Source organism: Nerophis lumbriciformis, linkage group LG08 (genome assembly GCF_033978685.3).
Source record: "Nerophis lumbriciformis linkage group LG08, RoL_Nlum_v2.1, whole genome shotgun sequence".
NCBI classification, from domain to species: domain Eukaryota; kingdom Metazoa; phylum Chordata; class Actinopteri; order Syngnathiformes; family Syngnathidae; genus Nerophis; species Nerophis lumbriciformis.
Genome location: NC_084555.2, coordinates 39,482,626 through 39,498,594, shown reverse-complemented (window position 1 = coordinate 39,498,594; position 15,969 = coordinate 39,482,626). Strand labels below are relative to the sequence as shown.

Here is a 15,969-nt window from a genome sequence, read left to right as displayed (position 1 = left end):
TTGTCACACACACACTAGGTGTGGTGAAATTATTCTCTGCATTTGACCCATCACCCTTGATCACCCCGTGGGAGGTGAGGGGAGCAGTGAGTAGCAACAGTGACCGCACCCGGGAATACTGCCCAAAACAGCAATTCAAATCTGCTGAAACAGCTACATAAATGTAAATGGGTTATACTTGTATAGCTTTTCTACCTTTTTCAGGAACTCAAAGCGCTTTGACACTATTTCCACATTCACCCATTCACACACACATTCACACACTGATGGCGGGAGCTGCCATGCAAGGCACTAACCAGGACCCATCAGGAGCAAGGTTGAAGTGTCTTGCTCAAGGACACAACGGACGTGACTAGGATGGTAGAAGGTGGGGATTGAACCAGTAACCCTCAGATTGCTGGCACGGCCACTCTCCCAACTTCGCCACGCCACATAAGCAACATGCTTTGACGAAGCTAGTAAAGAGAGACACAGACTCCGATGCCACTTCACCTCCACCTAAGGATTTTAACGGAGGGACTGCTAGCCAGGACAACATTGATAGAGCCATTGCAGCGTATGTGCTAGAAGACATGCAGGCTATTTTTACAGTGGAGTCACCTGTTTTCTGGCAGCTAAATAGCATGATACCGGCATCAAACAACAAATGGCACAGAAAACATGTTCCAAGTACCTGGACAGTGAGTACATAAACATGGAAAGCGAGCTAAAGAAAACACTCCAAACTCTGCCTCTGCTCATCATTGAAGGTACACACTGTCAATTCTCTTATATACTATTTCATTCTAGACTTCTAGAGTGTTTGATTATCACATCACTCTAAATGTATAGACTATAAAGTTCACAAACATAAAGAGGGATGCTAGTGGGCCAGGCCAATCTTTCATTTTCTCTAAACTAAAACTGGGGAAATGTGTAGAGTCTTCTGGGCTTCACTACAGTGTTGATCTCCTGAATACATGATTTTATTTCACAATTCCTTGAGAGAGAAAAAATGCCTGATTAGGCTTTGTGTATGTCATGTGTGCCTTCCTTGGGTGAAGCCAGCTTTACAGCTATGTTGTTATTATGTGGTTTGTTACTTATTTACAATAGTTTTGTCAATTTGTTGTGGCCTGAAATAAATTGGCCCTTTGAAACATATCTTTGTCTTTGTGTGTTGTATGTAGACCACATTGCTTAGCAGAGTTCAGTGATGCAAATGCATGTCAAGTTGATCAACACATTGTATTATTCTCCAGTGCAATAACAGTACTGAAACGAAGGCTAAAAGGGCATTAATGGGAGCCTTAAAAAAAAGGAGAAAAAAATAAGTAACTAAATTGTTACTTTTCACAGTAACGCATTACTTTTTGGTGTAAGTAACTGAGTTAGTAACTGAGTTACTTTTGAAATAAAGTAACTAGTAACTGTAACTAGTTACTGGTTTTCAGTAACTAACCCAACACTGATAATGACTGAATTAATTAATTAATTACATAGTACAAAACTGTTGTATACTAACTCATAGATGTTATTTTATTATATAAAAAGGTCAGTAAATGATTCTATATATTTGTAAACGCTTTGAAGTGGGAAAGAGGTAGGATTAAATAAGCTTTGCTTCTTCCTACTCCTTTTCGGGCATGATGTAAAATGAAATGATATGAAATTGTGTGGGGGGGCGTAATGTTGTATCAAATAATATTTCTATTAAATAGGCTTTACTTTGCATTTTAATTAACGTGGGATTATTTTTTGTATTTAGAAATAATAGTACCAACTTTTTTTCTTTTCTTTTTTTCTCCCAACATTTGTGGCACTGGCGTGGCGCCCCGTGATGGACGGCGCCCTTAGCATTTGCCTATACGGCCTATGCCACGGGCCGGCCCTGCCCGGAGGGAACCCACGCAGTCACGGGGAGGACATGCAAACTCCACACAGAAAGATCCCGAGCCCGGGATTGAACCCAAGACTACTCAGGACCTTCGTATTGTGAGGCAGATGCACTAACCCCTCTGCCACCGTGAAGCCCTGTCCAGAACCAATTCAGCTCAAATGTTGAGCTACTATTGTATTTTAAAATTGAATATAAACTAATTATTTAGCTAAATTAGCATACAATACATCCTTGCGTTTGAATTGACCGTTTATTCTGCGCCAAAACATTAGAGCGATTGACCTCCTTGACTTGTGAGCCTCACCCTTGTTGCATGGTGGAGGGAGGATGGTAAAGCCAAGGAAGATAGCGGACCACAGATTTGTTGTCCCGGTGATTGCCTTTGCTGATCTCCATGGCAGCCACCTGCGCCAAGCCCACTTTAAGGTTGCCCCCGAAAGTGTCCTCGTGCAGCGGCTGGCAGCAAGCCTTCATATGGCTCTGAGGAACACATGACAAGAGGACACAATAACCTCTGCCAGTAACAGAGGAAGAGAGTACTTTGATGCTGAAGAAGACTCACTTTGAGCTTGGTGAGCGTGTGCATGTCTGCAATGAAGTCCAGAAGTTCACTTGTGTATTGTCTCATGCATTCCATTGCTGCCGTTGTGCACTGTCGGAAACACACATTTTATTTTTAGGTGCTGTCTTCACTCCCAGATGTTTTTAGAAGCTGCTTAGTTAAATCTCACCCCAGGGAATGTTGAGATCATGTGCTTTTGGATGATGGTGGATTCTGCAAGCCGTGTGCCAATATCTGCACAAATAAACTAAAATACCACAACACATTATTTAGGGCGGAACTGGGTGAACATATTTCTCCTTTTTTTTTTTTTTTTTTTTTACCTGGACCAGCAGTAGCAGGTTAGTGTCAGGCAGCGAGGATTTGAACTTGAGAGCCTGAAGAAGCTCCAGCACCACAATGCGCGACATGTAGAACTTATCTCGCTCCTAGATGTGAGGAAAGATACGAGAGGGGAGAAAATGTACTGATGCAGCAAGACTGCCTTCCTCTATTATAACGCGGCCTTACTCATGCTGCGCGGAGAGCATCAACTCACGAGGCTGAAAAGAGGGGGAAGGACAGGCTGAAGAAAGGGTGGGAGGGAGATGGAGAATAGACAGACAATAGTGAAGCTGAGGAGTAGATTTAGGCCAGTCCAGATCTCTCCTCCCTGAGTCCCAAGCAGCTCAGAGGAGGCTGTCAGGCTGCCTTCTCCCTCCCTGAGGACAGGCTGCTCTCTTTGTTTATCCCTTTCACACAAAGCCCAGCTGCCTGTTTACAAACCACACTGTCATCTTCTGGCTTTCACTTTTGCCTCCCTTTTCTTTGTGCGCTCATGTTCGCTTAGGCTAGCCACATGCTCCCTGCAGGGATGCTAAGCAACTCCTTTTTGTCTTTAGTTGTGTTGATAAATCGACACAAAAAGGCAAAGTAAGGCAAAGATACCTTTTGGGCCATGCCACTGAATCAGTGTCATTTGCGTCCTTGGGAAATAAAATTAATAAATACTAGGGATGTCCGATAATGGCTTTTTGCCGATATCCTATATTCCGATATTGTCCAACTCTTTAATTACCAATACTGATATCAACCGATATATGCAGTCGTGGAATTAACACATTATTATGCCTAATTTGGAAAACCAGGTATGGTGAAGATAAGGTACTTTTTAAAAATTTTTTATAAAATAAGATAAATAAATTAAAAACATTTTCTTGAATAGAAAATAAAGTAAAACAATATAAAAACAGTTACATAGAAACTAGTAATGAATGAAAATGAGTAAAATTAACTGTTAAAGGTTAGTACTATTAGCGGACCAGCAGCACGCACAATCATGTGTGCGTACGGACTGTATCCCTTGCAGACTGTATTGATATATATTGATATATAATGTAAGAACCAGAATATTAATAACAGAAAGAAACAACCCTTTTGTGTGAATGAGTGTGAATGAGTGTAAATGGGGGAGGGAGGTTTTTGGGGTTGGTGCACTAATTGTAAGTGTATCTTGTGTTTTTTATGTTGATTTAATTAAAAAAAAAAAAAAAAAAAAAACGATACCAATAATAAAAAAAAACGATACCGATCATTTCCGATATTACATTTTAACGCATTTATCGGCCGATATTTTCGGACATCTCTAATAAATACCCGACAAAATTAAATATAAAATACTTTTGTATATGCAATACTTGTTTTACTCCTTATTTCAACTATACTTTAAAAAAAAAATGTTTTACTTCAGAGCCCAACTTTTCCACTACACATATTAACAGTGTCAAATAATATGAAACGATGTGTTAACCACAAAGAGGAAGGGACTTAAAAATAACTGATCAAAAATGTATGTAAACACAATAATGAAGTGCTGAAATGAGCAAAATAATGATACATGTTTCTTACCTAAACTGTCAATAAAATTAAAGTGCCAATGAAAATACAGATTCACCACCGAGTCATAAGTTTCGCACTTAAGAAACTTTTCGATGATTTTAGCTCCAGCCTTCTTCTGTGTGTTTGATATTGTCATTACTGCCACAAGTGGTGGAAAAGTGTATCGCAACTGAGTTAAATCCGCAACCCCTAGGGGACGCTCACAGCCCAACAATTGGCCCCCGGCCATTTAAAACACTTCCTTGTGGTCTGGATAATATGCAGTAGATATACTTTGGTGTAAATTGTGCATACATTCTGCTCCACAGTCACTTGTATTACCTGTTTTTTTAGTAAGATGTTAGATCCTACAGGCGTTCCCAGATTACAAATGAAACCACGCCCCACCCAAAAGTATCCAAAAGTACCATGATTTATCTTTAGACAATGTAAACTTTTAAAGTTGTCACCGTTTTTTTTTCCAGACACTGTCAATATTTCACCAACATTGTAGTGATTCACCCGGTCACAACATTAGGTACACCTACACTATACGATCAATTCAGACATGCATTAAAAACAGCTGTTTAGGGAACATTTGTATACCTGCATGTTGCACTTTGGCGTTATATGCGCATGCCAAAATTAGATGAAAATAATACTTTTTTGTGTGTTTTCTTACAGCCTGAAGCAGAGGGGGAGGAGCTCCCCCATCTGCCTGAGAGCTTTACTTAGGGCCTGATTTATCAAGAACCAAATACCAGGCGCGAAACAGCATGTGCAAAAAATAAAATTGTGTGTAAAATGAGTGGGCGTGTTGCGCATGATCTACTAAACTGCGCGTGCAATTGAAAATTGGCCTTATTTTTTTAAATGAGGATTTTGCGTGCATACCGGGCTTTTACCATGGAGACACTAAAGTGCGATGTATTGAACTGGCAGCACACATATATAATCTCTAACATCTTTTCTGAATTGCAGTCTAGACAACAGAAACATATGCAAAATGAATTATGTAGATTGCATCATCAGCATATTTGTGCATCTAGAATGACTCAACCATAAGGAAGTGCGTAATGAAAGACGTCTTTTCTAGTAGGAAACATATTACAGCAATCCTGAATGAAAAACAATGAACGTCACTGAAAAAAACACCAGCGGGCACCGAAACGTATTAATTGAATTCATTTTAATCTGCCCCATAAGTCATCCAGTAGCTATAAAGCTGTAAAAGCAATTTCTGAATAGACGTTTTGTCTATTATTTTTTTATTTCTGTCTGTCTAAATATGCTGACACACACACGTAGGATGGAGGACTCTCGTCTGTCTTTGCAGCGCGAGCACCTCTTTTCTCACAGCCTGTCTGTGTCAGATAGCACATCCCTTTTACATGTGCTAAATAAAACGTAAAATAGTGCTCCCAAAACGGGGATGAGTTCTAATTAACCACATTGCACAAGCTGTTTAATACATTTGCTTTTTCTCCTCCAGGTATTTTGGGTGTGTTGATGATCGGCATGTATTCTGCTTATTAATGAAGACAGAGAAGCAAAATGGTTTGCGCTCCTTATTCTGCTCACTAAACAGACGCAATCCACTTAGTACACATTTGGTAGATCTGTCAAGTTTGCACATGTTTTAGTACACGCAAATCTTTAGTCAATCAGGCCTTAAATGACCAAATAAGCTCCGTGTGATGTCACAACGTAGCCAGACTGCAAAACCCCATGAACAGAGGCATCCATTTGATTGTCATTGTTTAACATGTGTATCCAACATTGTAACATTTAAAAGTGGAAAAAAGACGAAATTCCTCTCCTTTTAAGTTTGCTTTCTTTACATTTAAATTTTCGTATTTAACTTAGTTAAAATGCAACTTCTCTCGGTTTGCATTCAGTCCTGTTACGCTAATACACAGGTGTCGAAATGCAGGCCCACCACAGCAAACACCTGGAAAAGTGTGTAAATGGGGCTTTTCGTCACTTTTAATACATACAGGTATGTTACGATTTAGACGGAAAAAAATTGTGCCGCGTCCGACTACATTTTTTCTTACCTCTATATTATTTGACACAAAAATCTATTCCAAAAATTTTTTTTTTTGTCATCGAAACTCTTTTTGAAGTTGTTCTACAAAAGCTGCACTTTAACACGTGCTTGTCACTTTGATTTATAATTGCAAAGCAGTTTTACCATCAGTTTGTTGGAATACAATATAATAATCAAATGAAAGGAGAAATTGTGTAACAATATCATGTGGCGATTATACATTTGTATGATTAGGGACCGCAATGTCCCTTGGACAGAGGACCCTATTGTAATTGCAAGGTTTTATTATTATTATTCCGCCGCCTCTTTGAGCTGTAATTTGACCCCCTTAACATGCTTCAAAACTCACTATATTTGACGCAGACATCAGGACTGGCGAAAATTGCCATCTAATAAAAAAACCAAACACCAAAACTCAAAATTGCGCTCTAGCCCTCCTAGGAAAAAACACAGACAAAACTGCTTGTAACTTCCGGTAAGAATGTCGTAGAGACATGAAACGAAAACCTCTATGTAGGTCTGACTTAGACCTAGATTTCATACATTGATGTCCTTCAGCAAAAATCAACAGGAAGTTGGCAATTCCCCCTTCAAAACAAAAGTTTAGTAAAAACAGTCACTTTTGCCTCTTTGAGCTGTAATTTGACCCCCTTAACATGCTTCAAAACTCACCAAACTGGACACACACATCAGGACAGGCAAAAATTGCGATCTAATAAAAAACCCAACCCTAAAACTCAAAATTGCGCTCTAGCGCCCCCTAGGAAGAAAACACAGACACAACTGCTCCTAGGAAGAAAACTCAGACAAAACTGCCTGTAACTTCCAGTACAAATGTCGTAGAGATATGAAACAAAAACCTCTATGTGGGTCTGACTTAGACCTACATTTCATTCTTTGACAACCTCCAGCAAAAATCAACAGAAAGTTTGCAATTCCCCCTTCAAAACAAAAGTTTTGTAAAAACCGGTCACCTATTTTCAAACATTATCTCCTTTGAGCGCGTTTGTCGTGTCGGCTTTAAACTAGCACAGGAGAGAGATTGAACCCTTTTGATTAAAAGTTGACCAAAGACTTTTAATTACTGCTCCGGTTTGGATTTTATGTGCCGTCAAAGTCGGTCCCGTCCATCGCTGCTTGCAGCTTTAATTATCCTTAATTTTGCAATTATAAGTGGCAGCCATAACTGCGATGTGGACCATGATAAAAATTAGTTGGACACCCCCTGCATCATTCAGATGCAGTAGTTTTTTCTTTGACTGGGTAGGTAAAATCATGACACTATGTGCCTCACCTCAGCCGCACCTGAACGCTCTAAATTCAAACGACACCTTCAGTAAATAGACACCCATGACCAGTAGTTGATGCATAGTATTGCAACCCTCCGTTTAAAAACAGCGATACTTTACAACTTTACATTCTGGATCCTTCTCGGAAGCTGCCATTAAAAGAAACTGCATAGGAAAGGGTCCAAGAGTAATTGTTCATAGTGACTCTGGGTTTTGAAGAGCGGATATTGTAGAGCGAGGAATCGCAGGTTGAGAAAATCAATACTGCAGGAGACATAAAGCATGCGGCGTTGACAGTGGTGGAGGATTGAGCATCCACGGGGCCAAACGGCGCAGACAAGCCTGGCTCCATCTCTGTCTGAGACGGCACCTCAGAAACACACTATAGACCCGAGGCCCTACGGTACACCAACTAATCATGTTAATCGATACTGGATGATTACCTACTTAATCATGTGGGACACATGGCTACATTTCTGGCTGTCTGGGGAGTCAGGCAAGTTGGAGCAGCACCAAAAAATGACGACATCAAAGCCTGCAAAACAACATAACTCAACATTTTTATCACTGCTAATCTGTGTAAAAGGTTTAACCCTTTAAAGTGCGGAAAGTTTTACGGTTCACAATATTCAAAACATGTTCTTGGTGTGGACACAACTGAATAGCAGGCTGTTGGATTCGGATCTGTTTCTTATGATGCCCTTTTGGAGAAATGAGGAGCAACAGATTAAATCAATGCAAGATAAATGACCCTATCCTGTTTCAGAGTAGCAGCAGAAACTCAAAAATGGCAGCAGTTATTTTGCTGGGCTTGCAGGCTTCAATGTAATCAGTGACACTAATAACTTTGATTGTGCAAAGCTAATAAACAAGATTATTCTTTCAAGCAAATAAGGTCAACTTCCTTGAGGGTCAGAACTCATGTTATGTGGGTAGTTAACATACTCTGTTACTATGCATTGAGAAGGGCACAGAAAGCTTTCAAAGAATGTAATACACTTATTCTCAGTTGTTTAATTATTAGACAAATGGTCAATGCCTTATGTGCAAATCGCTGACGTTTTGCTTGACAGTCGCCGCGTTTTTCCACAAGTGCTTGTCAGTCATCTAATTATGGTGATTACACAAATAAACCCTAAAGATACAGTGAATGTTTTGCAGATTGCATTGAGATGTGCGAGAAATTTGAAGTCAAACTGACTCAAACCCAACTTGCTTTGGGGTCTCTGCAAGTGGAGTCCTGGCAAAGCTAGGCCACCACAGTATATAGTTCAGAATCACGTTTAGCTACGTGACTGATTTGTCAATAAATACTAGAAGAAGCTATCAGTAAGATGCATCATGGCCGGAGTTTGGCCAACATAACTATTAACCCTGTGATTCTCAAACTTTTTTTTACCAAGCACCACTTCAGAAAACACTTGGCTCTTATCACCATAATGACTAACAAAATACAGTAGCATAGCAGGCCTAAGTATTCATTCAAACAAGGCAGAGGTTTTATTTCACATATATGTTTGATATTTTTGGCCACTCTAACATTAAACACATTTTGAACAGTAACACTGGGTTTGAATATAGGTAAATAAAACACTAATCACTTCATTAAGTGATTATATGGTGTACCACTAGATGGAGTCCGCGTACCACAGTTTGAGAAGTTACTGATTTAACCCACCAATATTAAAAGAACGTTGTGACATTGTTGGAGAATGTCAGAAGCACATATACAGTATTCACTTCAGGGCAATTGCTCGTCAACAGTTTGGAAACTGCAGGAGGTCATTACTCAACATAACAGTATTATGCTGTCATTAAAATTATGCTACTGTATAACCATCACACAGCAGGTAGATAATCCATACACAGAGCTACTACTAATGAGGATAATAAATAAAAACTATGCCAACTTTTAATATGTATTTTGAGAATATTTAGAATTTGCAGCACAAAAAGGTGCTGCAAAGCATGCTGGGAGCAGTCATCACTCCCGTGGCTGGGGTGCTTTCTGTTTTCAATTAAAAAAACGATTTTGTTTCTAAGGTTATGTGTTTAGACTGGGTTAGTCAGTTGTTGTTGACCTGTTCACCTGTGATAATAGTTTGTTAGTAGTACACTGGTACCTCAGGACACGAGTACCCCAGCTTCTGAGCGACATTTATCCATAAGAATATGGTGAAGTTGCTAATGGTGTGTTTGATGGAGAAGCAGTTTTAAGTAGAAACTGTAGAAGTCCGCTCTTCAAGGTACTGTATTTTTCGGATTATAAATCGCTCCGGAGTATAAATCGCACCGGCCGAAAATGCATAATAAAGAAGGAAAAAACATATATAAGTCGCACGAGAGTATAAGTCGCATTTTGGGGGGAAATTTATTTGACCAAATCCAACACCAAGAATTTACATTTGAAAGGCAATTTAAAATAAATAAAGAATAGTGAACAACAGGCTGAATAAGTGTACGTTATATGAGGCATAAATAACCAACTGAGAACGTGCCTGGTATGTTAACGTAACATATTATGGTAAGAATCATTCAAATAACTATAACATATAGAACATGCTATACGTTTACCAAACAATCTGTCACGCTGATATACGCCTAGTCTCTTACGTGAATGAGATAAATAATATTATTTGATATTTTACGGTAATGTGTTAATAATTTCACACATAAGTCACTCCAGAGTATAAATCGCACCCCGGCCAAACTATGAAAAAAATTGCTATTTATAATCCGAAAAATACGGAACATGTTATTACATTACTTCTAAAACTACAGTAGTACCTCAACTTAAGTTCAACTAGTTCTGTGACAAAGCTCTTAACTCAAAACACTTGAATGTCAAGTCAACATCTCCCACTGAAATTAATTGAAATCAATTGGTGCTTGACCCTCAAAATAGCACACATTTAAGAAAAACTAACTTTTAGTAATAAAAAATACTGTATAAAAATAATAAAATCAAATGTATTACAAACAACTACAGTAGTTTATGAAGTAATGTAATAATGTACATTTACCTTGGACAGTAGACTTCTATGTTATCTCCTTCCAGCTGCACAACATCAGCAGCTTCTCCATTGTTTCGTGTATAAATGTCTGCCATGTACATATTATCTTAAAATTATTGGCGGGCATGATCGACTCATTCTGCCTCAGTATGGTGCAGACAAACTTCGCAAAGTCTGCTACACGCTCTGTCATGTTTTTGATTATTTTTTTAAACTTTTAAAACAAAGTTGTGTCAATCTCCAGCAATAAGCTAATGCTAGTGAGTAAGACAGGATGTTTTGAGTGGATGTTATGGGGTTAATTGTGGCATCTGCTACACCAACTAATGGCAGGGATGCTTGTAACTGAAATTTATGCTTGCAACTTAAAGCACAACAGTTAGCCAAGAGACAGCTCTTATCTCATAACACTCTTAGGTTGGTGCACTCTTAAATTGAGGTACCATTGTATTCTAGCTGTTTGTAGTACATTCTGTTGTATTGTTTTTCACACAATATTTCTTATCTAGAAGTTTCAAAATGCATGTTCGATGTTAAAATGGTGCTGTTGTATGGGCCTGTGAGCCATGAGTTTGAGAACCTGATACTTCATGGTGGTTGAACTAGTGTTTAATAACAGCGCCCTCATGTGGCGTATTTTTCTAGTAATAATAGCACAAGCAACACAGTCGGAGTGCATGTTTTGCCAAGTGTTCACCCTTTTGTGTTGAACAGTTCAGAAGGAGAAAAATAAACTTACAAAAACTACTACAAAGGCCATTCCACGGAATCACTGCCATTTAAGTAATCAAGAAATACATATAGGTGCACAATAAAATTACCTGTAAAAATACTTAAAAAAAAAAATTAAGCAAAGTGATGATCTGATAACATATGTGTTTAAAAAAAAAGTAAATACCTCAAACATTGGAAAATAGCATTGTTGCCTTTCCAAAAAATTGACTTTACCATGGAAAATAACAATTGAAATCATTCAGATATGTTATATGTTTAACGTATTTGTGTTACTATCTACACTTTAGGTTTATTTTCTTAAAAAAAAAAAATAGTGGTGTCCCTGGGTTTGCACTCACTCCTGTTACCATAACACTTACCCGTTTAGAAAGATTTGGAATATATATATATATATATATATATATATATATATATATATATATATATATATATATATATATATAGGGTGTACCCCGCCTTCCGCCCGGTTGTAGCTGAGATAGGCTCCAGCGCCCCCCGCGACCCCAAAAGGGAATAAGCGGTAGAAAATGGATGGATGGATGGATGGATGGATATATATATATATATATATATATATATATATATATATATATATATATATATATATATATATATATATATATATATATATATATATATATAAATTCTACTGTAGTAATTCTCAAACTTTTTGCACCACGAACCACCTCCGAAAACACTTAGCTCTCCAAGTACCAACTTAATAACCAACATTAAAAAACTGTAGTGTAGTAGGCCTAAGTATTCATTAAAAAGGTTTCATTTAACAAGTATACTTAATATTTTTGGCTTCTTTAACCCTGGGAAGTACCGTATATTTCGGAGTATAAGTCGCACCGGCCGAAAATGCATAATAAAGAAGGGAAAAAATCATATATAAGTCGCACTGGAGTACAAGTCGCATTTTTGGGGGAAATTTATTTGATAAAACCCAACACCAAGAATAGACATTTGAAAGGCAATTTAAAATAAATAAAGAATAGTGAACAACAGGCTGAATAAGTGTACGTTATATGACGCATAAATAACCAACTGAGAACGTGCCTGGTATGTTAACGTAACATATTATGGTAAGAGTCATTCAAATAACTATAACATATAGAACATGCTATACGTTTACCAAACAATCTGTCACACCTAATCGCTAAATCCCATGAAATCTTATACGTCTAGTCTCTTACGTGAATGAGATAAATAATGTTATTTGATATTTTACGGTAATGTGTTAATAATTTCACACATAAGTCGCTCCTGAGTATAAGTCGCAGCCCCGGCCAAACTATGAAAAAAACTGCGACTTATAGTCCGAAAAATACGGTAGTGATAAAGCTAACCACAAAAAGTTTATTCTGTCCCTCCAGAGAAGCAGAAGCTAAAAAACTTGGTCTTGCCTTGATAAACAAGTTTAGGTTTTACTCCAAGCAACAATACAACAATAACATCATCCCTGGCGAGCATGTCACAACATCTGGGGTAATATAACACAGTTTGAATATTTAATTAAGTGATTATTTGGTGTAGCACTAAATGGAGCCCACGTACCACTAGTGGCATAGAAAGTATGGACAACACGGTTTCAGACGATCTCCTAAATGATTGGTCAAAAGCCCCTCACGTTAGATAATTTCCCTCCTAATAGGGGCCATTTTAGGGCCCTTATACACACACCATTATAATACCCGTATGTTGAAGCACGTCTGACTACTATAGCCGTAATGCCACGGCAATCCATCAAGCGGTGCGGCGTCGTAGCTTACCAAAGTCGTACTAACACATTTTGACAGATTTTTGAGCGCCCTGTGTAATGTTCTATATTTTCAATGAAACATCAAAGTTTTGGGCTTGCTTGCGAATGTCAATGATTGAACAGGCGTCAACCTGCAGTCCACACATTTTCATTATGTGTGACTGCCATCTACTGGTCAAATTCAGCATTAGACCATGTAACAAACAAAATTGGTAAACACAACCAGAATCAATCTGTATATTAGGGGCACGATTTTTGAGAAAATGAAAGACTTTTAAGTGTGCCATATTGGTTCGAAAAAAACGGTACTTAAATTAATTGTTTTATTTTCAAAATAATTTTTTGGTAAATCAATGTAATGTGCTTAGTGTGTAGATGCTATTAGCATAAATGCCATGTGGCTATATTTCATGTATTTACTCATTCCATCCATCCATCCATCCATTTTTCTACCGCTTGTCCCTTTCGGGGTCGCGGGGGGTGCTGGGCGGTAGGCGGCTTAAAAACTCACTTTTGTCATTTTGCTCTTGTTACTAAAATGAGTCAGTTTGGCTTGGGAACCTTACAAAAAACATAATGAATTTGCCTGATATGAGCTAACATACATGTTGAGTAGCTCAATACCAGATTTAAAGGTAAAACGACTGTTGAGAGTGCAACTAAAGCAAATGACATGGACTTGTGTGTAATTATACTGTAAATGTTACATGGAGATTTGACTATTGCCAAGAGTACCTTGTTAAAAGCTTTGTAACACAATCCACACAGCTCCACCAAGTAGGAGAGGCTGAAGATGCCATACTGGATGACAAAGCTCAGCAGCTTGGAGAAAGGCTCCAGGAGACTCTGTAGGACACATGAGATTAGATGTTAAAGGTCAGGATTTGTATAATTTAGCTTCCCAAAATCTTCTCTGGGCTTACTCGAGTTGCATTTGTGGTTGGAATTTTCAGTAGGCAAATTATAATCCTCAGACTGGAATCCATGGGGCACTGAGGGACAGACAAATTGAAAAAGCTTTAACCGAAAGAGTTTTCTAAGTACAAAAGTTTGTGCAACTATTCCTCACACTGGGGCAACTACATGTGCATGAATAAAATGATTAGAGACACTTTAATTTGACCTCCAAGGTCAACAGCGGCGGAGTCAAATCAATGAGAATCTCAAGATTCAGTCCCATTAAACCTGACAAGGGCACTGCTCCATGCTTTCTCCCTGAGCCATAATCACATCAAAGCATATCAGGCGCAAGCTAAGTGAGCGGCGGCGTCAATAATACCTTCAGAGGGAGCACAAAGGGCAGTTTAGTAAGGAAGGCCTGGAACTGGTTGCAGATGGTGGTCCACAGGTTGCTTGGAGAGTCCATGGGGAGTGCCTCCATGAAGGTGGCGATGTTGTCCAGGCAGTGCAGCATGGTGCCACCTGCTGGGAGACTCTTTTTGTTGTTCAGGCCCTGGAGGGGAGCGCACATAAAGCATAACTGGGTTACGTAACGGCCATTCTAAGCAAAGAGATATTTCCATTTAAGTGATCATTCAGTACTGATCAATCACAATGCTCATAATAACGAGGCCAGCGGATTTAGGACACGGAAGCGCAGATAAATGCTCACGTGGGCAGCCGCCTCGCTGCTCATGTGTAACAGTCCAACAATAACAACAATCAACTGGTGCAGTTGTGCAGGGTAATAAGGCAGGGCCTTCCTGATTATTTCTTCTTTCAGATCGGCTTATGTTGCTTAGCTTTGACAAGAGCGCCTCCTGCTGGTAAGAAGACAAACAAGGCGAAAACTCACCTCCAGCAGCATGTTGAGGGCGGCAACAGAACTCAACTCATTGAAATCTATCAGCGACAAGGCAAGCGTCCGTAGGAAACTTCCATCTGCAGAGTAGAGAAGAGGATGTTCAGTAAATGTAAATCTGAGGTTTCATAGTGAGAACTCGGAGCTGACCTTTAATGTTGCTTTGGAAGAGCTGTGGCAAGATGCCATTAGGAGCCAGCTGGTGGAACATGCAGCGGAGGAACTGCTTAGCCACACCTGCAACATTCCCTGGGATCAACATACTGCAAAACATCATATGGAGGGAGGCACATGAATTATTACACGCAACATCTATAAAAGTGGATATCTGTGCACTGCACCGGCGTGACAGCTTCATGCAATACCTCTCTGCTTGTCCGGAAAAATTTGCGCTGGAAGCCAACCTGAGAGAAGCAGTGGGTTAGGAATCCAGGATCCAGGATTTGAATCATGCATGAGTTGTGAGGGTTATTATGAAACTGCATGGATGTAGGTAGCAGGGAGACCGGGCTCATGCATACCTGCCCACAGACTGCATGATGTCCAGAAGCATAGGAGCAGCCAAATCAGGGCTGAGGTGGATGAACATGGAAAGAACCACCACCGCCAGGCCAAGAGTCTCCTCGTCATATTCCTCCAGGACCGCCGCGCAGTCGCGACACCTAAAGAGAGAAACATAGTAGGTACTAGATTAGCATTTCTGCTAGTATAATACATCCAGTTTTATATATCTCATCAGATTGTATGTGTTGTGTTTTTGTAGGAGCTAAAAGGGAGTTACAGTGGATCCAGAAAGTACTAATACTATAATAGTACTAGTAATAATACCCTTTGTCACCGTCCTACAGTACAACAAAGCTGATATGCAGACTATTTTGTATTCTTTAAATAACTTGTCATCATATCTATTGTCAGTTGAATCTCATTAGGGTGCTTCATGCATTTGATGTGAAAACATCTGTTAATTTAAGTAATTTCCTGTGAGAAAGAGGTCTTGTAGAATATAGTAGAGGCACT

At 39.1% G+C, this 15,969-nt stretch overlaps 1 protein-coding gene across 6 annotated transcripts in view; it reads right to left on the bottom strand.

Annotated features, from left to right (window-relative positions):
- Positions 1 to 15,969, bottom strand: part of LOC133611779 (protein unc-79 homolog) — a 132,487-nt gene that overhangs the window by 14,257 nt on the left and 102,261 nt on the right. For 2 of the 6 annotated variants that reach the window (XR_009816035.2, XM_061968907.2), the window contains exons 36-46: positions 15,474 to 15,614; positions 15,318 to 15,356; positions 15,103 to 15,215; positions 14,947 to 15,032; positions 14,431 to 14,604; positions 14,075 to 14,143; positions 13,887 to 13,997; positions 2,765 to 2,869; positions 2,611 to 2,688; positions 2,442 to 2,531; positions 2,184 to 2,359 (exon numbers count right to left, since the gene is read on the bottom strand). Coding sequence is in view for 4 of the 6 variants with exons in the window: in XM_061968907.2 (XP_061824891.2) it covers positions 2,184 to 2,359; positions 2,442 to 2,531; positions 2,611 to 2,688; positions 2,765 to 2,869; positions 13,887 to 13,997; positions 14,075 to 14,143; positions 14,431 to 14,604; positions 14,947 to 15,032; positions 15,103 to 15,215; positions 15,318 to 15,356; positions 15,474 to 15,614 (1,182 nt within the window). In the remaining 2 variants the exon portion in view is untranslated. Of the gene's footprint in view, positions 1 to 2,161; positions 2,360 to 2,441; positions 2,532 to 2,610; positions 2,689 to 2,764; positions 3,007 to 13,886; positions 13,998 to 14,074; positions 14,144 to 14,430; positions 14,605 to 14,946; positions 15,033 to 15,102; positions 15,216 to 15,317; positions 15,357 to 15,473; positions 15,615 to 15,969 lie in introns of those variants that run through there. The other 4 variants (XR_009816036.2, XM_061968909.2, XM_061968908.2 and 1 more) reach the window with 3 other exon arrangements.